This window comes from Mytilus trossulus, chromosome 1 (genome assembly GCF_036588685.1).
Source record: "Mytilus trossulus isolate FHL-02 chromosome 1, PNRI_Mtr1.1.1.hap1, whole genome shotgun sequence".
Taxonomy (NCBI): domain Eukaryota; kingdom Metazoa; phylum Mollusca; class Bivalvia; order Mytilida; family Mytilidae; genus Mytilus; species Mytilus trossulus.
The window spans coordinates 90,527,395-90,550,840 of NC_086373.1; the positions used below are offsets into that span (position 1 = coordinate 90,527,395).

The 23,446-nt window shown below is 32.9% G+C and overlaps 2 protein-coding genes across 2 annotated transcripts; one reads left to right on the forward strand and one right to left on the reverse strand.

Annotated features, from left to right (window-relative positions):
* Window positions 1-3,367: 3,367 nt before the first annotated feature.
* Window positions 3,368-4,590, forward strand: LOC134704267 (uncharacterized). Its single transcript, XM_063563552.1, has 2 exons — window positions 3,368-3,500; window positions 4,043-4,590. The coding sequence occupies exons 1-2, from the start codon at window positions 3,368-3,370 to the stop codon at window positions 4,588-4,590; spliced, it is 681 nt and encodes a 226-aa protein (XP_063419622.1).
* A 729-nt stretch (window positions 4,591-5,319) lies between these two features.
* LOC134711073 (protein SPEC3-like) lies at window positions 5,320-18,740 on the reverse strand. The gene is made up of 3 exons (XM_063571504.1): window positions 18,560-18,740; window positions 17,389-17,574; window positions 5,320-6,825 (listed from the first exon to the last, which is right to left on the reverse strand). The coding sequence occupies exons 1-3, from the start codon at window positions 18,654-18,656 to the stop codon at window positions 6,560-6,562; spliced, it is 549 nt and encodes a 182-aa protein (XP_063427574.1). The 5' UTR covers window positions 18,657-18,740; the 3' UTR covers window positions 5,320-6,559.
* Window positions 18,741-23,446: the final 4,706 nt, after the last annotated feature.

Genomic DNA, 23,446 nt, shown 5'->3' on the forward strand with positions numbered 1-23,446 from the left:
TTACCCTGAAAGTAAAAATGTTTTATCCTATTATAACGAACTTCACTTTGGTTTTATTGTCTCTATTGTGATGAAAGTGGCAGAATGCGAGACATAAGGATTACAATCTGGCAGCATTAACTTTACAGCCAACTATACAGTGTGGGTAATTCTCATTATTGAAGGTCGAAGCGTTGCCTATATAGCTCACATCCACTTCATTTGAACTCTGGGTGGATAGTTGTTTCATTGGAAGTCATACCACATCACCTTATTACTATGAAGTAGACAGCAACCAATGACCACCGCTGAAATTCAGGTAAGGCCCCTTACTTGGGACAGATATATTCAGAATGTCGTAGGGTTCAACCAGTTTGGAGTGATTAACCCTATACTGGGACACAGGACTAACAAGACAAGATAAAACAATACAAACCAATTTAAACGAGGCAGGTGATACCAAGGGAAAAACTGAGTGGCAAAAACACAGAAGTGGATGAAAAGGCAAACAAGTTTACTAAACACTTCTTAGACCAGAGTGCACACGCACGCTGAAATGTCTCACCTTCTTTGCAAACAATTGATTTTATGTTGATAGTCCTAAATATAAAACTTTACTACAAGTACCACATAAACTTTATACTAGACCTATTGCTTATAATTTCTATGAAACAGCCTTACCCAAGAAAACTAAACATTGACCAATGAACCATTAAAATAAGGTCACAGTCAGATAAACCATGCCAATGCCAGACAGACATGTTCACCTTGCAATCATTCTTCATTACATATAATTGACCTATTGCTTATAGCATCTAAGAAACACACTTAACATTGACCAATAAACCATAAAAACTGAGGTCAAGGTCAAATGATACCTGCTAGACAGACATAAAATTGAGAATGCAAATGGGGAATGTGTCAAAGAGAACAACCATAAGTAGAAAAAAAGCAACAGCAGAAGGTCACCAACAGGTCTTCAATGTAGCGAGAAATTCCCGCACCCGGAGGCGTCCTTCAACAAATATATACTAGTTCAGTGATAATGAACGCCATACTTATTTCCAAATTGTACACAAGAAACTAAAATTAAAAGAATACAAGACTAACAAAGACCAGAGGCTCCTGACTTGGGACAGGCGCAATAATGCGGCGGAGTTAAACATGTTTGTGAGATCTCAACCCTCCCCCTATACCTCTAGCCAATGTAGAAAAGTAAACGCATAACAATACGCACATTAAAATTTAGTTCAAGAGAAGTCCGAGTCTGATGTGATACCTTAAAATTCTTCCATATAACAAATATAGTTGACCTTTTGCTAATATATTGCAAAAACTTTTAAAACACTGAGCAATGAACCGTGAAAATAAGGCAACGGTCAAATAAAATATCTAAGACTGACTTGTACATAATAAAACCTTTCCAAACATCAAATATACTTGACCTATTTGAAAAAAAAGACAAAAACTCAAAAACTGTAAAAATGACCACTAAACCATGAAAATGAGGTCAAGATCACATGACACCTGACAGTTGGACATTTACATCTTTTAAAAATCATTCCATACACCAAATATAAAAGACCTTTTTAAAAATTGCTTCTAGTATCTGATATGCGGACTTGATCACGAAAACTTAACCTTGTTCACTGATCTATAAAATGAGGTAGATGTCAAATGAAAACTGTGTGACGGTCATGAGCACCTTGCAAGGTACGCACCAACAAATTCTAAATATAGGTATCATTTTACTCATAATAAGAAAGGAATTTACACTGAGAAAAAAAAATCTTAACTTTTTTTCAAATAGTTACTGAACCACTAAGTTGTCAAAATTCTAGCACACACAAGTTTTTAACTACAATGTAAGTCATCATTTAACATTTAAAAAATGAATAGGACCTTCCTATTATGGATACTGCATATTTTTTTTTACAAAATCAGAAATAAAATTGATTTATGAACGACAAAGATAATTGTCTTGACGGACGACATGAAAGTACAGACAGACAAAGAGCCCAAATTATGATACTATACAGTTTTCATAATATTTTTTTAAGACAAGTTGAAAAGTTAAATATTGTTCACAAATACTTCATGCGTTTTTTAATCACAAATCCAGATGTTTGAACATAACGTTACATTATTAGGTAGTTGTTTTTATGGAACGCCATAACTGCCTTATGTTCATGATCAGCATTATATGCAGTGCTCACAATATTATACGCAGTGGTGCAAACATTATATGCAGTGCTCACAATATTATACGCAGTGGTCACAACATTATATGAAGTGCTCACAACATTATATTAAGTGCTCACAACATTATACGTTTTTTTATGATAAAAGTGATGATGATGTTTTATGTATGATGAGATTGATGTATGATGAGATGGCCGAATATTATATAGCAAAAGATGGGTTGTTCTTCCTGTTTGTCTGAGATCAGACCGTCTTGATGTGATGTTCACTTTTACTTTGACTTGTTATTAGTGTGTACGACAGTTTTGATGTTAGTCATTATGTTATCTGTTTCTTCGACTTATATTTTGGAGTTTTTTTCCCTTTGGTTCGTCTTCCTTTTTCATCTATGATGAAGATGCACAGATTGTCAAAAGTTCGATGATAACATGCACTCACATGAACAGATACTAAACAAAATTAGAATATAGAGAAAATAAAAAAAAATCTAAATTTGAAAACAACGTTCATAAGTACGTCTGAACCAGTGAAAACTCTACGACAGATTTTATCCATAAGATCACCAGTGATTGGGATACAAGGCTGAAAATACATCATCAGTCTTTATTTTACTTATACTTTAGTTAAAGTTTTAGAGATTCCTCAAAATGTAGTTTAATTTTTGGAAAAAATATAATTTTTCCCAATAAAAACATATTACAAACTGATTTATTTGGACTTTTGTGATTAAATTAGAATAACGCGAATATTAAAAACGTCAATCTGTGTTTATAAAAATAATCCACCCAACAAAGCCGTCAAACCACATGAAGGGCGAGACCGTGACCAATAATGTCTGCTTTAATATGTTTGATTACATGACATACAATAATGCCAACAACTGATCTAACATTTTCAAGTTAGTTACAATTCATTGTTACCATATATATCCTGATATTGTACATGTATAACCTTTCAATATGTCAATTCTCAATCATTGTATGACAGACGACATTCAGGAATTAATCTACTACTGTAATAGTTTTCTGCTAAACTGTCATTCCGAACCAATCTTATACGTCGTCGATACTGTCAATGTACGCTAGCCGGGATACAGTCTAGTTTTTCGAACACCCTTATAAGCCGTGAGACAGGGCCTCAGTGTTCTGAAACCCTTATAAGCGGTGAGACAGGTTTTTTTTTCCTGATGACCTGTCAGCCTGACCCAATCTTACATGTCGTCGATACTGTCAATATAGCTAACAGTGAACCAGGGCATCAGGGTAGTTTTCGGATGACCTGTCATCCTGACCCAATCGTCCATGTTGTCGATACTGTCAGTAATAGCTGAGGACACCAGGCTAGTTTTCTGAACACCCTTATAAGCCGTGAGACTGCAGGGCCATAGTCTAGTTTTCTGATGACCTGTCATCTTGATCCAATCTATACTGTAAGTGTTAGCTAGCAGTAAGACACGACACCAGGCTATGCTTCTGAACACCCTTATTCAGATATATTATGTGGAACACCGATCATAGAATTTTAATGTAAACCCATGGGCAAGTAAAGTACGTGGGGCTCTAAACTTCATCAATTATGCAAGTTTATATGTTACTTTTGGTAAAATAACACCAGCAAATTACGTTATAAGATCATGCCTACTTTTGTTCTTGATACTGATTGATTGAATTATGTTATACAGATACAATGGGATAAGCGTGGATTCTTGAAACCATGAGCCCAGATTGTAAATCAGAATTAAAACTCAATGTAACTTGTCAACAATTTGTTACTAGAAAAAAAACCGTAATTACACATGGTTTGTTTCTTCGGATAGACACATAGACCATAACAACTACTGGTAACAGTTTTAACATCACAGAGACCATATCAACTACTGGAAACAGTTTTAACATCACAGAGACCATATCAACTACTGGTAACAGTTTTAACATCACGGAGACCATATCAACTACTGGTAACAGTTTTAACATCACAGAGACCATATCAACTACTGGTAACAGTTTTAACATCACGGAGACCATATCAACTACTGGTAACAGTTTTAACATCACAGAGACCATATCAACTACTGTAACAGTTTTAACATCACAGAGACCAAATCAACTACTGGTAACAGTTTTAACATCACAGAGACCATATCAACTACTGGTAACAGTTTTAACATCACAGAGACCATATCAACTACTGGTAACAGTTTTAACATCACAGAGACCATATCAACTACTGGTAACAGTTTTAACATCTGACACAGAGACCATATCAACTACTGGTAACAGTTTTAACATCACGGAGACCATATCAACTACTGGTAACAGTTTAAACATCACAGAGACCATATCAACTACTGGTAACAGTTTTAACATCACAGAGACCATATCAACTACTGGTAACAGTTTTAACATCTGACACAGAGACCATATCAACTACTGGTAACAGTTTTAACATCACGGAGACCATATCAACTACTGGTAACAGTTTTAACATCACAGAGACCATATCAACTACTGGTAACAGTTTTAACATCACAGAGACCATAACAACTACTGGTAACAGTTTTAACATCACAGAGACCATACGAACTACTGGTAACAGTTTTAACATCACAGAGACCATATCAACTACTGGTAACAGTTTTAACATCACAGAGACCATATCAACTACTGGTAACAGTTTTAACATCACAGAGACCATATCAACTACTGGTAACAGTTTTAACATCACAGAGACCATATCAACTACTGGTAAAAGTTTTAACATCTTTTTCAGTCGTCGACTAACTAAAGGTTTATGAATTGACAATACAGCCAAAGTTACATAATAAAAATACAAATTGTACAAGTGTTATTGGAAACAAGCTAGAGTGCACACACTGAAATGTCTCGCCTTGTTTACTAATCATTGATATTATGTTGATATTCCTAAAATATAAAGCTTTATTACAACTGTTACATAAACTTAACATAAACAAAGAAAATTATACATTGACCTTTGAACCATGAAAATTAGGTCAAGGTCAGATGAACCATGCCACGCAGGTATGAACAGCTAACAATGCGTATAGTTTAAGAAAAAGTGACCACAAAACAGAAAAACTTAACACTGAGGAAAGAACCGTGAAATGAGGTCAAGGTCAAATAACAACTGCGTGACTGACATATAGACAATTTCGCTCTCCTTTTTTTCCTAGAGACGTTCAGATTTCTGTCAACAACAAAAAATAACATCGGAAATGTGGTATCGGGGAAACAAGAAAGAGGTTTTGGAAAAAGAGAATATGTTAAGTATTCTAAAAAAAAAAGAAAACCAAACGTCTTTCTCTTGCACTCAAAATACACCAAATATAGTTGACCTATTGTATATTGCATTAGAAAAAAGACCAAAACTAAAAAACTAAACTTTTGACCACTGAACCATGAAAATGAGGTCAAGGTCAGATGACACCTGCCAGCTAGACATGAACACCTTACAATCATTCCATACACCAAATATAGTGTAGACCTATTGCATACAGTATAAGAAAAACAGACCAAAACACAAACACTTAACTATAACCACTGAACCATGAAAATGTGGTCAAAGTCAGGTGACACCGGCCAGTTGGACATGTTCACCTTACAGTGCTTCCATACACCAAATATACTAGACCCATTGCTTATAGTATCCGAGATTTGGACTTGACCACCAAAACTTAACCTTGTTCACTGATCCATGAAATAAGGTTGAGGTCAAGTGAAAACTGGCTGACAGGCATGATGACCTTGCAAGGTACGCCACAACCCAAATATTGTTATCCTATTACTTATTATAAGAGAGAATTTAACATTACAAACAATGTTAACTTTTTTTTCAAGTACTCACTGAACCATGCACATAAGGTCAAGGACATTGGACATGTGACTGACGGAAACTTCGTAACATCCATATACAAAGTATAAAGCATCAAGGTCTTCCACCTTCTAAAATATAAAGCTTTAAACAAGTAAGCTAACACCGCCGCCGCCGCCGGATTGTCCCTATGTCGAGCTTTTTGCGACAAAAATAGCAGGCTCGACAAAAAAACCCGGGACGTTTGGCAATAAATAATATCTTGAATTGTACAATATATATGCAAGCAATAGTGACTATACCAAACCTAATTGTTATGACTCAGACAAAATTTCTGTAAAATAATCGGAAGGAGATAAGGATATGACTTGTTCACTTAGAGAATTCAACGATCATCCGGGTTCAGATGTACATCCTTCTTTTTTTTAAATTATTGTTGCACTTGAGCTGACAGTACGATGCTGTGGCGTTCTATACGACGATGATGAAAACCAGCTTTCTTATCATCAAAAGCAAACTATAATTTTCTTCTGTTAATAGCTCATTAATTTCAACCTAACGGTCTATTAGGAAAAAGACTTTGGTAAGATGGTGGGGCAGTTCGTAATGAGTCTGTTGGTAATCCTCTGTGCTCTTCATAATATGGTGGCGGCGGAGAGTCACAACTTAGATGATTAGGCTGTGAAACTATAGCAATACACAATTCTTGAGTATCTGGTTGAGTCCAACGTCGCTGATTGAGTCTACGCCGAACTGGTTGCGATGTTATAGGTTGAATTCTGCGTCTTCGATGTGTACGCCTCGTATAATGTTTTTCTAAAATATAACCACAAAAGAACAGATTGAGGGAACAGTTTCAATATTTGTTACAAAACATTACATAAAGAGCATTAAAATTACCCTATAATAAGAACTTATAATTTTATCTATATAAATCTATGGAACGCCATAGCTGTCTTATGTGTCTTTTTTATTGCTTTTCTATTATAAGATGGTGCTTTTCTATTATAAGATGGTGGTTTTCTATTATAAGATGATGGTTTTCTATTATAAGATGGTGCTTTTCTATTATAAGATGATGGTTTTCTATTATAAGATGGTGCTTTTCTATTATAAGATGGTGCTTTTCTATTATAAGATGATGGTTTTCTAATATAAGATGGTGCTTTTTTATTATAAGATGATGGTTTTCTATTATAAGATGGTGTTTTTCTATTATAAGATGGTGCTTTTCTATTATAAGATGATGCTTTTCTATTATAAGATGATGGTTTTCTATTATAAGATGGTGCTTTTCTATTATAAGAACCACCTATTATAAGGTGCTTTTCTATTATAAGGTGCTTTTTTATTAACCCCTAGGGGTATAAATGTGCATTTCATTAATAAATAAATAAATAAATGAAATAAATTAATAAAAACTTTGAGCTCAAAATATTGACATGAGTAAGTTCACCAGCACACTAGAAGACCTGATATATAAAATATTTATTACATGTATTTAATTAGATTACTATCTAATTTTGACACCTGTCGTAATCACTAATCAAGCAAATAATCATGTCATTTAAGTTTTCACACCTGAGACATCAAATACATTTAATTGAATTAACTTATATAATCAGATGGCAATCAGAATCCAAACAAAGATTACAGTGAATTGAACTTTTTATTAAAGAATGCCAAAACTGGCTCTCTCTTTTTTTTTAAAGATAAAACTAGATAGCTGACATGGATTAAATTAAAGTGAGACCACCAATCTGCCGGTATCAAATCATTTGAAAAAACAACAACAATGTATTCCAATATGACCTTTAACATCGAAGAAGTAAACTTGCATTCAGTCGTGTTCAGACACTTTACAATAGAAAATAAACGAAGGCCATCGAACACAAAGTTACTTTTGTATAATACTGCACTGTCACTAACTAGGCTGTCACTATATTTAAATTTAAAATTGAGGCAAAATATATTCACCATTCGGTGAGGGGTCTGGCGGTCGCTCAAGACCCCCAGAAGCCTTGAAAAAAAACCGCAAAATCGTGCATCCCGAGAGCTTCTCGGACTCTTAGGAGGCACATTATTTGAGTGTCCTTTCCCTTGGAACCTCAGTCTCCAAAAACAACAAAACACCAGCCAGGTAAAAGACATCAGCCAAGTTGAAAACACCAGCCAAGTTAAAAAATACCTCAGTCAAAACAGAAAGGTTGTATAAACACCGAAATCTACTAAGATTGAGGTATGCTGATAATGGCAGTCAAGATCATCAGATACTTCTTACTGACAGTCAACCTTCTGTGAAGAAAGAAAATCCTGTTAATATATTTAAAACCAAAGACCTAAAATTTAATTATAGATGTGCGAATCTCTTCATGTATCATATATGTCTCTGTTAAACACATCGGCGAATGTGAATTCAGTCCGGTCAACTTTTTTAGCAGAAACATATTTGTTTTTACTATAAATTTATATTTTCGTATAATTTGTTTTTAAATTTCACAGATTCCTGAATTACTTGGACAATTATTGTCAAAGATATTAACACTTGTTGTCGACAAGTTGAATATATGTACAGCGTATAACGACGAGTGTGAATACCGTCCGGTCAACTTTATTTGCTCAAAAATATTTTTTTTTCACTTATTTTGTTTGATTTTCATAAAATATATTTTAATATCTTTAAGGTCTACAAATATTAAACAAATCTACCGAATAACAAAAAAGTTATGACTATTTATATCTCGTCCGGTAAACCGTCTTGTCACTATCCGGACAATCGTCTTGTCATTAGTGGTTCCCCACACTCCCGGTTAATCACGGGAACCACCATCACATAATAAAAAAGCACCTTATAATAGAAAAGCACCTTATAATAGAAAAGCACCTTATAATAAAAAAGCACCTTATAATAGAAAAAGCACCTTATAATAGAAAAGCACCTTATAATAGAAAACCACCTTATAATAGAAAAGCACCTTATAATAAAAAAGCACCTTATAATAAAAAAGCACCTTATAATAGAAAAGCACCTTATAATAGAAAAGCACCTTATAATAGAAAACCACCATCTTATAATAGAAAAGCACCATCTTATAATAGAAAACCATCATCTTATAATAGAAAAGCACCATCTTATAATAGAAAAGCACCATCTTATAATAGAAAACCACCATCTTATAATAGAAAAGCACCATCTTATAATAGAAAACCATCATCTTATAATAGAAAAGCACCATCTTATAATAGAAAACCATCATCTTATAATAGAAAAGCACCATCTTATAATAGAAAAGCACCATCTTATAATAGAAAAGCAATAAAAAAGACACATAAGACAGCTATGGCGTTCCATATAAATCCATTCATCGGAGGCACAGGTTTTTCAAAGCCATGCGTTATTTTTCAATTAGAAAACTACCATGCATTTTGAGTGCCCAGGATTGCAAAATTTGTAAAAATAAATAAAAAATAAATAGCATTCTGTTGCAGCAATGAGCAATGCAAATACTGCATTCATCTTGAAATTTAAATGTCGTATTGCTATTTCCAATGTATGTTGTCGATAAACTGTAAAATCTTTAGTTTTGAGGAGTTTACAGGAGTCAATTATTCAAAAGGCTTTGTTTTCACATATTTACTTACTCTCATACCTTAGGGATTATTTTGCAATACTATCTGACATAGTTTAAACAAGAACTATCTTTAAAAAAGATATCCGACGTATTTAAATTTGAATATAATTTTTATGTTTAAAACTATCATTTCGATAACCTTCAGAAGCACAATGACTTAATGATGCAGGACCTCTTTAATTAAATCTCCATCTCAATGTAACTACAAGAAATTCTTTACTAAGTCTGGTTATATTAAGGCAATAATATATAAGAATATTGTGACGGCACCTAAAAAAATTATTTAAAAAAAATCCAGTGCAAATAACAAGAAGAATTACCAACAAAAGAACGTTACAAATTGTTTTGTGAATATTCTGATTATATTTAAATAAGTGATTTAACAAAACCCCGCGGAAATCTCACATTCGTAGGTGCGTTCTAAAAGTCATGTACGTTTGTACAAGAAAGTTTACATTAAAAATCATATAATTGTCCCGAATAAACAGCTGTCATGGATGCAAAGAGCTATTGGAGAAACAAATTATTTTAAAAAATATAAGTCATTGTAAGATCTAGTTCAAATATTTACAGTTTTTCACTTGCTTTCCATCACGAAAAAATATAAGTCATTGTAAGATCTAGTTCAAATATTTACAGTTTTTCACTTGCTTTCCATCACGAACGGAAGCGTATTAGGGACATAGAAAAAATAAAATTGGCAGTGAACTTTTTTTTCTAAGTCGAAATTTTGACATTTCAAATCTCGAAATTTTGACTACAACTTGAAATTTTGACTTTTCAAATCCCGAAATTTTGACGAAATTTTGACTTTTAAAAAGTCAAAATTTCAACTTTAAACTCAAAATTTCGACTTATTTCAAACTCGAAATTTCAAGGTATTTTAAACTCAAAATTTCGACTTGTTTTAAACTCGAAATTTCGACTTATTTTTAACTCGAAATTTCAACGTATTTTAAACTCAAAATTTCGACTTATTTTAAACTCGAAATTTCGACTTATTTTAAAGTCGAGTTTTCGACTTTTTTAAAACTCAAAATTTCGATTTTCCTCAGTATTTAAACGTTTGCGTCTATCACATTCACAGTCATTTATATCAACAAGCGGAGAGCCATATACATCATAAATTTGATAAGCATATTTTAATAAACTAATCCATTTTAAAGAGGTTATTTTAGATAGAATATCTTTTTTTTGCCGAAGAATAAATAAAATATGTTTCTCGTTCAAATACATATTTCAAGTCTGGACTTCATATACATGATATATGTGTATCAAGACAACCTCGTTATTCCGACACACCTTTATTTCGACATACTTTTATTCAACAGTCTAATATATAAAGACTAGGGTTAATAGTTGTGTCATAAGAATGCCAACTGGTACGGTTTAATCAATGTTCAAGAAAAAAGAACCAACAATTAAAAATTTCCAAACTAGAAAACTGAGCAGCTCATTGGTTGTTCTGAATATGCATGGAATTTTTTGCTACTTGATTTACCATTGTTTAAACAAGGCAAAGTCAGTGACTTGCTATTGGGAATCTAAACAGGCCTTTGAAACTGTGATGCTAAATATCATCAGATTGTCGATCCTATGACAGTGACGTGGAAACTAAAACATGCCTGGAATATGGAGAAAAAAAATGTTCTTTCAAAATGCAGGTTCTTTCCGAAAGAAACTCTTCAATATTAAATACTAACTGATCTTAATTAAAGAACAAAACCAATTTCTGAATATAAATTGCAAAAATGTGTGGATGACGCTTTAATAGTTTGCGTCAATGTCTACTCCTTCTAAAATTATAATGACTGTGTTTGAATACTAACATCAAAGTTTTCAAAGTAATTAGAAAAAGTCAAAATTTCGAGATTTCAAAAGTCAAAATGTTAACTTTGAAATAAAAATTTCGAGATTTTAAAGATGGAATTTCGAGTTTAGAAAAAGTCGAAATTTTGAGTTTAAAGTTGAAATTTTGACTTTTTATGAAGTCGAAATTTCGAGTTTTAAAAATTCAAAATTTCGACTTTAAAAAAGGTCGAAATTTCAAGATTTTAGAAAGTCAAAATTTCAGTTGAAGTCAAAATTTCAAGTTGTAGTCAAAATTTCGAGATTTGAAATGTAAAAATTTCGACTTTGAAAATAAAGTTCACTGCCAATTTTATTTTTTTCTATGTCCCTAATACGCTTCCGTAGTTTTTCACTTGCTTTCCATCACGATAAAATTAACGAGACGTTTTTTCAAACACAACCAAATTACCCACCATGACAGCATTTTGTCCAATCACAGAAAGAATGTTTGAGCATGCGTATTCTGTTGCCATAGTTAAGCGTCCTTAAGTCCAAAGGGCACAAACCGAAACTATAAAAATAAACCACTCGATTAGTAAACCAGAAAGTTACTTCAGAAATATGTCACTGAGCGAAACCAGAAAGTTACTTCAGCAAAGCAGAAAAATAGTCGACGAGGCAGATGAAAGTACGAGTGTAAATCTCATCTTAAATATGATTCTGAAACTTGTTTCAAGCATCGATAATAGACTACAAGGGGTGGAAAAAAGTGTAGGAAAATTTGATGAGCTTAAGAATATTATTACCTCAGTAACAAGCCGAGTGGTGACAGTTGAAAAAGATGTAAATGATTGCCACAAGAAAATTAGCGAGGTTGAAAATAACTTACAGGGTGTTGGAAACTTGTTTGATAACCTTAAATCACTTTGTGACACCAATAAATCTACAGTTGAGAAAGTCCAGGACCAATATGAAGTAGTCAAGACTGCATGTAACAAAAACAAAGCAGAAATAAAGAAAGTTTCTGAAAACTTAGAAAAGGTAACAAATGGAGAAGGCAATCAGTGTGTTTGTATGGAAGAAGTGCAAAACCTAAAAAAATCAGTTCTCGACCTGAAATGCCGATCTATGAAAAACAATCTAATTTTTTCTGGTCTGTGTGAAGTACGTGGAGAAAACACAGAGGAGCTCTTAAGAACGTTTCTTCACAGAGAAATCGGTATTGAGTTTGGTAATGTTCACAGGTTTAGCAATTATCCAAGAGGAAAGCGCCCAATAGTAGCCAGATTTCTTTACTTCAGTGACTTGCAATATGTTTTAAAAAATGCATATAAACTACGAAACTCTCAGTATGGCATTCGACATCAATTTCCCAAAGAGATTGAGGAAAACCGAAAATTGTTGTATCCTATTCAAAAGGAAGCAAAACGTCAAGGAAAAAAGGTAGTACTTGTCCGAGATCGCCTTTATATAGACAATCATCTATATATACCGTACAGTGAAACCGACGAAAGCCAAATGATGAATGATGCTGAACAACCGCCAGATGAGGTTTGGACAACACCGACCAATGGTGGCTCTAGACAACCCCCAAAACGTCAACGTGTAAGCTCGTCCACTCCCAGGGGATACTAGGGATGCCTTGGAGAACAACATAACTCACGAGACTCTTACTCAAGTCTGTTATCTAATTGTTGTAACATAGATACATGTATTGTTGATATTGTAAACATAAACAGTAAATCTCTGTTGGTTGATGAAAATGAATGTAATGTAAAAGTAAATTCATGTACAGTTGACTCTATAAATATAAATAATTTACATGTTTCAAAAGCCAAACCTAGTGAAAAAATTGTATTAAACAATCCTGTAATAGAAAATAGTGACACAAACTGTATTATTGAAAACAAATGTAAATTAGATATTTTAAGTCTGAACTGTTGTGGTATAAATAAGCGTCTTCAGTACCCTGAATTTTGTGAACTTTTATATGATCATGATATAATTTGTCTACAAGAAACGAAGACTGATGATTTAGATACAATAAATCTTCCTGGTTTTATTTTTCATATGAAAAACAGACAAAAATATGGGAAAAAATCTGGTGGTATTATTCTAGCATATAAAGAAAAACTTAAGAATTATTTAGAACTATTAGAAACAGATACAAAATATACATTCTGGTTCAAGCTCTCTTCGGTTTTTTTCAAAAATAGATGAGGATGTTGTCTTTGGTATAGTATACATCCCGCCAGAAAACTCCACTAGTGAAAAATCTGTTCTCGGCAAATGATTAGTCGAAATTTGATTATGACGTCAAAATGTTTTGTTTTCTTCTCAGTTTTCCCATTGTGACGTCATGAAAAAAGGCGACCTTGCCTGATGACGTCGCATATAAAGAGCACAATTTTTCTGAAAATCTTTGCAAAGGAACGATAAAAAAGCATTAGAGAAACAGATTCCGACACTATAACTCGTGTATTACGATATTTCTCCACTCTCGACAGTTAAATTTTATTATTTAAAGGGCTCGGCAAGCCTCGCGCTTTAAATAATAAAATTTAACTGTCTCGAGTGGAGAAATATCGTAATACACTTGTTGCAGTGTAAGAATCTATATATATCACCAGCCAGATACTTTTGATCAAGTTGAAAATGAAATACGTAGCTTTTCTCAAAATTTTAAATATATTTGTTTATTGGGCGATTTTAATGGCAGAACTGCAGATGAACCAGATTATTTTGAGATCGAAACACATGAACACGAGCAAGATTTTTCGGAATTTATACAAGATAATTTAAATTGCTTAGAGACTCTTAATATTGACAGAAAAAGAAAGAGTATGGATTCTGTAAAAAATCGTTCTGGTCAAAAATTATTAGAATTATGTAAAGGTAACGACCTGTTTATTGTTAATGGTCGTATTGGTGATGATAAACATGAATCTGGTAAATTAACATGTAAAAATACCAGCGTTATTGATTACTGTATTTGTACATATGCTTTTCTTAAATTTGTATCAAACTTTAAAGTTAAAGAGTTTTCACGTTTATACTCAGATGTTCACTCTCCAATTACCGCTACTTTACACATGAATGAATTTACCGCTGTCAATGACCAAATTGACAATTCATGTGATAATTCAGTTAGCTGTAGAGTTAAAAAGTGGGACGTGTCAAAAAAAACTTCATACGTTGATAATATAGATAAAGAAAAACTTCAAGTATTGTATACTGATTTGGAAGAAACTTTGAGTGACAATTTAGATAAGGATAAAGTTAATTCTTTTGTTAGCAAGTTAAGCAATCTTTTTATTGAAAGTGCAAAGAATACTTTTGGTTCCCGAAAAGATACCCAAAAACGAAAATCTACAAATAAGAAGCCCAAGGGAGATAAACCTTGGTTTAACGAAGAATGTAGATTCGAAAGACAAAACTATCGTAAACTTAAAAGAAAGCTTAAGTTTAGAAAAAACAAATACACTTAAACGAGAGGTTTCAGAAGCAGAGAAAAGATATAAAAAGACACTCGATGCGAATAGTAAAAAGTATAGAAAGCAAATGCGTAATAAACTTAAATATATGAAAACTTCCGACCCGAAGGAGTATTGGAATCTTTTGAATAGGGGTAAACAGAAAAAGCAACCAAATCTTCCGCTCGAGGACTTATTCGACTTTTTTAAAAAACTGAACCAAACGGTTGAAGAACCCCCTAATCAAGAAATGTCTAATACAGATATATTTGATAATGTTGATATTGATCATTTAAACGATAAAATTAATGCCTACATTTCCAGAGAAGAAATAGCTAAATGCATTAAAAATCTGAAGAATAATAAAGTCTGCGGTGAAGATCATGTAGTAAATGAATACATGAAATCTACTGCAGATTTATTTCTTCCGATCTATGAGAAGCTATTTAATCTCATATTTGACTCCGGCGTCTTGCCCGATATTTGGCTAATTGGAAATATAAAACCTATATATAAAGGTAAAGGCAACCAGTTTGATCCAAAAAACTTCCGTCCGATAACAATTTTGAGTTGCCTTGGTAAATTATTTACAGCTATACTTAATGAAAGATTATGTCTTTTCTCTGAAGAAACACTTTTGTTAAATGAAAACCAATTTGGATTTCGAAAATCATACTCGACAACTGATAGTTTGTTTGCTCTATACTCATTTTTTGAAATTTTGAAATATAGAAATAAAAAGCTGTTTTGTGCATTCGTCGATTTTGAAAAGGCGTTTGACACGGTTTGGAGAGAGGCTCTGTGGTACAAACTTCTTTTAAATGGTATTAAAGGGAAATATATAATGTTATTTTAAATATGTATAAAGATATTAAATCCTGTATTACATATAATAAACAGAAATCAGACTATTTCTCATGTGATATTGGTGTACGGCAAGGTGAGAATTTGTCGCCTTTTCTGTTTGCCTTATTTTTGAACGATTTGCAAGATTTTTTAGAAACAGAAAATCTTCAAGGTCTTAACGTTATTTCAGATTTACTAGAAGATAAGTTGAACATTTATCTGAAACTTTTTGTTCTGTTATATGCAGACGATACGGTCCAAATGTCTGAATCAAAAGAAGACTTACAAAAAATATTAAACAAATTTGGAGAGTACTGTAATATATGGAGACTGAAGGTTAATGTTAACAAAACCAAAGTCATGGTGTTTTCCAGGGGAAGGCCTTGTGCAGATTTGAAATTTTCCTTAAATGGGGCAGATATAGATATAGTTCATGAATTTAACTATCTTGGTATATTATTTAGCAGGACCGGCAATTTTAGTAAAGCAATTAAAAAGCAAGCAGAAAAGGCAACAAAAGCAATGTATGAGGTTTTAAAAAGAGGTCGCATTCATAATTTAGCTATTGAATGTCAAGTAGAACTGTTTAATAAAATGGTAAAGCCCATTCTTTTGTATGGCTCAGAAGTATGGGGATTTTGTAAAAATATTCAATGTATTGAAAGGGTACAATTACGATTTTGTAAATTGTTACTTAAGTTAAAATCATCCACCCCAAACTATATGATTTATGGTGAACTTGGCATTTTTCCTATTCAACTAGATATCAAACTAAAAATGATTGCATTTTGGACAAGACTTTTATCTGGAAAGGATTCAAAACTGTCTTATTTATCTTATCAATTATTATACAAATTGTCGGTCGACAATCATTTTGAATCGCCATGGTTAAAGTTTTTAAGAAACGTTTTTAATGATACTGGCTTTTCCTATATTTGGACAACTCAGCTTTTTCCAAGCGCAGATTGGCTTATCCCTTCGATAAAGATGCGCCTACATGATCAATTTAGACAAGAATGGCATTCACTTATGTTAAATTCACCAAAATCTATAAATTATAGATTATTTAAGGAGACATTTCAGTTTGAATGTTTTTTAAATATATTGGAAGATAAAGATATCTATACGCTGTGTAAGTTTAGAACCACAAATCATAGACTTCCTATAGAAACAGGACGGTGGAATGGTATAGAAAGGGAAAATAGAAAATGTTTGAAATGTAATAACAACTGTATTGGTGATGAATATCATTATATTCTGGAATGTAAATTATTTGAAAAATGACAGAAAAAAACTAATTGATAAAAATTTGTGGCAAAGGCCAAATATTTTGAAATTCAAAGAAGTAATGAGTTGTAATAACAGGTTTAAATTAGAAAAACTATGTAGATTTATACGCCAAATAAATAAATCATTTGTTCTCTAGGCAATAACATAACCCCTATTTTGTATATTCTGTACATACTGATACATGTGCATGTGTGTATTTAACGATAGTTAGTGTATGTTTGTGTGTATGTATGTTTGTGTATAAGATGTTATTATAAATAAGTTTGTTTTCATTGCTATATGTATGAATATCTCTGTACCGTTGTACCTTATGGTTTATGAGAATAAAGATTATTAGTAAAACCTACTAGACATTTCAATGTAGGAATATCCCCAAATAGCGCTCCAACACCAACCAACGAGCAGAAATGCTGTAAACAGTAGCTGAAATAGTCCAAGCACCAAGCCACAACAACACGATGTACATTTATCCCCAAATTCCATATCGTCATTTTCAGCACAACAAAAAACTGAAACTCCTGCAACAACAGTGCCTAAAAGAAAACAATGCAAAACAAATTCTCAATGTAATATTAATAAGATGTAAAAGATATTTTTGTAATAATCTAATATTTGTTACATATACCATTATAATAGAAGTTTAAAAAAAGTAGACATTCAAAAATAAAATAAACACACCGTATGTTTAGAATTTACGTCTAGAATAGAACTGGTGAGCAGGAACGAAAAATCGTTTGTTTTGTCGTAATTTTCAGAACTCCATATGCAATATGAAACGAATATTCGTATCCGTGCCAATTTTTTTTATTTGTGCTAAATATTTTACCTTATGAAGAAACGAATCAGTCTTTAGTTTTCTATGTAGTGTTTTGTGGTGTGATTTTTTCTTTCGTCGATTTCGTAATTTGCCATGCATGTCGTTGTCAGTTTCAATTTGACTTAAGAAATTTGAATGTCCCCCTTTGATCTTCCGCCTTTTTTCTAAACTCGCCTAAAACATTACAAAAACCCAGAGGAAAACAATTAGTGTAAGAGAAAGACGTTTGGTTTTCTTTCTTTTTCTAGAATACTGAACATATTCTCTTTTTCCAAAACCTCTTTCTTGATTTCCGATACCACATTTCCGATGTTATTTTTTTTGACAGAAATCTGAACGTCTCCAGGAAAAAAGGAGAGCGAAATTGTCTAAAATGAAATTTGATTTTTACTTGACCATTTAGATAAAAGATAGAAAATCAGCAGCCGCCAGATTAAGTTTTTTAAGATTTTGAATCTCTGTTTTTGAATCTTTTTTTGTGTAATAAATACAAGCGAGGTGCATGCTTGCGTGCCATGTACAGTTTGACTTACATTCTGTATATTGACCTCAGAATTATTTGACTATGTCCGAGACAATATGTCATGTTAACTGCTTTCCCCTATGTTTTGGATATCTTTAGAGGTCTCTTTGCAGACGTTTACTTTTCAACTTTTTTTTTCTAAAATTTTATTTCTTTACACATATAATGATTATCTTACCTGATCCAGGTATAATGAAGTTGAGAACACAGCAAAAATAAGCCATACAAAGTGGCATTGCAGGAGTTACAATTCTATCTGCAAAATCACCAGGCATTGCAATTATTATCCCTAAAACATAACGAATGTATGGCGATGTAGTGCAATTAAAGTCTTTTGTAGTTCTTCTTTTTCTCTATTTTTTTGGTTCGTCTTGTTATTTTTAAGTTAAGTGTCATTACATATCACATACAGCTATATACACAAATATTTAAAAGACAAATTTTGTGTACGTCTGTGTTGTCAATCAATATGTTTGAACATTTTTACGTATACAAACATAGATTTAAATTTCATTCATTTACAGTTATTCATACAAGTGTGTGTTGTACAAAAATAACTCTAAAAAAATAATTTTAAATATATCGTTTGATATCTTAGTCTATAATCGACTTCTCAAACTGCAATCAAGACACCCGACGGTTCTAAATCTTTTAAGGTTCTATGTCCGTAGCAATTTTCTTACGTGGCCGCTCACATTCTGTATGTTTGTGCTTGTTTCATGTGTTCAAAATCAGGAGCTTGCAATTCAGTGGTTGTCGTTTGTTTATGTGTTACATAGAACTAAATTCATAACAGTGTGGTCGACGGTAAAACGTTTGTTAGTAATTATACCGAAAAATTCACATATAACTTGTTTGTCGTTGGCGATGATTTTATGCTCACTCAGTCTATCAGAGGCCTTCAAGTGGGGATTTAAATAATAATTGATACATAAAATGAAACTTTCTTTTCACAAATCATTTAAGGAATTTGTTTTAAATATTTTTTTTACCATCACTTACTACAGTTTCACTTTTAAGAATGATAATGATCAGAGCTGATATCAATAAATAATGATAAAAAAAAAAGTTTATTCATTTAAAAAAAAAACCCAAACTTTTAAGTTATGGGGACCCGCGTTATTTCACAAAATATCTTATTGATTAAGAGAACAAAATCATTTAAGAGTGACCTTCTATTTATTCAATGCTAACCATGTGGGCTTTGTTTGTGAAGAGATCCAGATGACAAAAAAAAACATTTTTTTGTTGTTGTTTTAAACCATAAATCGATCCGTTCATTCAGATATTTGTCAATTTGCCTTGGCTCTTAAGTCCAACACTTGGTACAGGAGGATCAAATGCGTCCTGTATGATTTTGTAAATAAATGCATCTTTTAAAAATAGTCGAAAACAAAATTGTCTGTCCAATGGAAAGGTCGAGGCCAAAAAAAGATGAACGGTGCATTATAGAAACATAGCAGCTGGTTGCAAAAGTTGACGACAAGATCTATTTACAACTTGAGTATGGCCTTATACTATTAACCTGAAATAAATATTTTTATAGCAATTCCCTTGATACGAATACATGTTGTCTTGGGCTTGTTTTGCTCTTTGGTTGGGTTGTTGTCTCTATGACAATTCAATTCTCATTCTTATCATAGATATAACTGCATGAAAAAAAAGAATGTGTGGTGTGATAAACAATCATACAAATTCTTTCCAGGGACCAACAGGCGTTAGCAAACTATAGGCCCCCGTATGGCCTTCAACCATTAGCAAAATACACACTTTATAGAATGAAAGCTCCAAGAGGTCTTGGCATGTAAAAACAAACACGAAAGTTGAGCGAGAGAAAAACAATAAGGATACCGCATACAAATTGTAAAATGGTCCGCAATATTACTTTAGTCAACTCACTATGTTGAAATGAAAGACCTGGCGAATTTTAGCCTTTTCAATGGATGTGATGTTTGTTTAAAATCATGGTTTGTTTAGACATTTAATTCAAGTCTTGTTTTTAAATTATTTGCAAGTAAGTTTAAAGTATTTAAAACAAATAATCACTCACAGAAAGACGTCCAATCCATCAACAACAGAAAAAATAAATTAATAGACGACCTATAACGCACAGAATATCATGTATGTGTTCGGGCCGTATGAGTATTTGGACCATACGCGTAAGGTCTGGAACATATTTTATTTGCGATCACAAAATGCACGAAGTCGTCCATTTCTATGTAAATTGGGTCGATTTGAATATTAATAAGATGAATGCGTTTCTGTTTCACAAAGTAGTAGCAGTATAGCAGAACAGTTTTACCAATACAATACCGTAAATGCATGCAAATTTTACAAGGTTTAATCCAAATAGCTTTCTTACTATCCAATAACTTTCAAGTACGAAAAAGACAGGGCAGATGTATATTTTGTCTATATGTTATGTATTTGCACAACTTTTGAAAGTGGATTATGCTATCGTTCTAAAATAATTTTTTTGACCAGATAAAAAAGTTAAAAGATGACATTATTCGACAATCGCAATTGTTAAATATCTTTGACGTCCGAAAAAGATAATCAATCAACACATGCATTGCAATTTTTAAAGCCAGTAAGTCATTTTTTTTTCAAAAACACAAATTCCTGATTAGTATTTCGAATTATTTTATTTAGGCGTTGAGAACCTTTGGTTACCCCACAGTTTAAATGTCTATACTAAGGACGTCGTGAGCTATGGGCGTTATAGACGAACGTTCGCCTAATCTGTCCCAGTCAATGGGAAATTAAAGTGCACCAATCAATGTCCACAGCCACACTGTTACGAATACGATTCTTTAATAGTTATCCCAAAAGGACGCGGTGTGTCAGTGTAAGGTCACCCCGATGGCCGGAGGCCAGAGGGTGATCTAACACTGACACACCAAGTCCGACTGGGATAACTATTTTACATCCCAGCTATTTTAGATTAGACAAAAAACCATTTACAATTCATAAAATCTACTTTAGAAGGCCACACAACCATAACAATATACTTTATATATTACTTTATAATGTATACCCTTTTTGACCCCCAAACACGATGAGTAGATATCAACTGATGTCAACTCGCCCCACTTGCCAATCGGTCCACACTATATCGCCACTTTATAAAATACCGTCCCACTCTTGTTAACCGACTTGCTCCACTTTGAAAAAGTGTAAAATCAAATTGAACAATCAGTCTGAAAACTCCCTTATTAACGAAAAAGGTTTAAACCCCACTGAATTAAGGTCTGACAACTCTCCCCGCTTATAAAAGCTCTTGCTTTCTTTAAGTATGTCAAATTACAAATATTTCGTATCCAGTCGTCCTGGTGTAGTGGTATGAGTTTGATATGCTAAAGGTCTTGAGTTCGAATCCCAGCATATACACTGGATTTTTCTACGTGATTTTGATAGATATATAAGAGGTAAAATTAATTATAAGTTTTAAAGTGGATTTGACATTCCCGCCAAAATGTTACAGAACAAAGGAAAGCATGCATGACAAAGAAACTCAAACTGGGGTGATCTGGTAGGGGTGATCCGGCTCAGATCACCCCTGTTAGAACAAAGGAGCTGGGATGTAAATTTGTTTATCGTTCATTTTTGTTCAAATTTAATGCTGATAGTTTTCCCATTTGAATTGTTTTACATTGTTATTTCGGAGCGTTTTATAGCTGACTATGCGGTATAGGCGTTGCTCATTGTTGAAGCCCGTACGGTGACATATAGTTATTATTTTTTTGTCATTTGGTCTCTTGTGGAGAGTTGTCTCATTGGCTATCATATAACATTTTCTTTCTTTTTTTTTTTAAATTTAAACACAGACTGGACGGACCAAATCAGAAAATTGCTACGTATTCAGAACCCAGAAAAGGATTTCAAAGGTCCTACAATGACAGTGACCGGTTACTACATGATAATTTTTTACATGATTATAGAAGTAATATCATATGTAATTTGTGTAAAAGGTATAATACATGTAGTTGCTTATTTTAAATGCTTTATTCGTGAAAAAACATTTTTTTTTACTACACATAATCCTTAGATAACTAGAAAAAACTTAACTTAGCTAGCCAAGGTTTTTCGATCGACTTCCCTCCTTTCCACTACAAGGGTTATGATCCGCTCCCCTCCTCTCACACAGTGGAGAGGAGAGGAGTGGATAGTTACCCTTGGCTAGCGAAGATGGGAAAAACATCTCAATGATTTACTCATGTCCTCACTTTAAGCACTTGAATCCTAGGTAGAAACTGATCAGGCTACTTAATTAATGAAGCAATAATACCAGTTCAAACTCCATTGGCATATATACACAACCAAATCGCAACCAGCAAATATCTAGTTGTAACCATTAGTTGAGGCAGAAATATTGGTAATAAGACTGGCAACCGAAATAAGAAATCATTATTTATCTGCCGAAATCTTTACAAGAGTGATACGCTACGCTGAAATATCTTGCCTGCTTTACTGATCATCGGTTGTATATTAAAAAATTTAATCAAAAGGGTTTTACTAAACTTGTTTAATGATCTATGAAAATCATGTCAAGGTAGGATAAATCGTGTCAAATAAAACATGTACACATTACATTTTTTTCTTCTAGACATCAAACTTTATATACTGACCGACTTTAGAAACGCAACACCAGATTATTTTTGTGTTATTTTAGAATGAATGTGTCAACGTCAAAAGCGATGACTGCCTGTTACAAACGCCAAAATGATAGTCAGAAAGGTCAACAAATTTTGTCTGACTTTTTTTGGGTTCTGTTTTACACCTTCTGATTTTGCATTTGTTCAACCCATTAATTGGTTTTGGCAATTATGCGGTTGGAACTTGAGGGCTTTACAGGTTTTCCTTCAGTCAATTCTTTGGCAATGCAGTTCATGAGAATTATTTATGGCATGAATCTGTACTCAATGGCACTAGGCAATTTGGTTAGCAGTTGACGTTGCGGCTGTAAACATGATTGGCAAATGACTTTGAATAATCAAATTATGTTGATGTTTCATTGTCCCTACACGTTGATCACGGTTCATTGATGGACAGCAACAAATCTTGT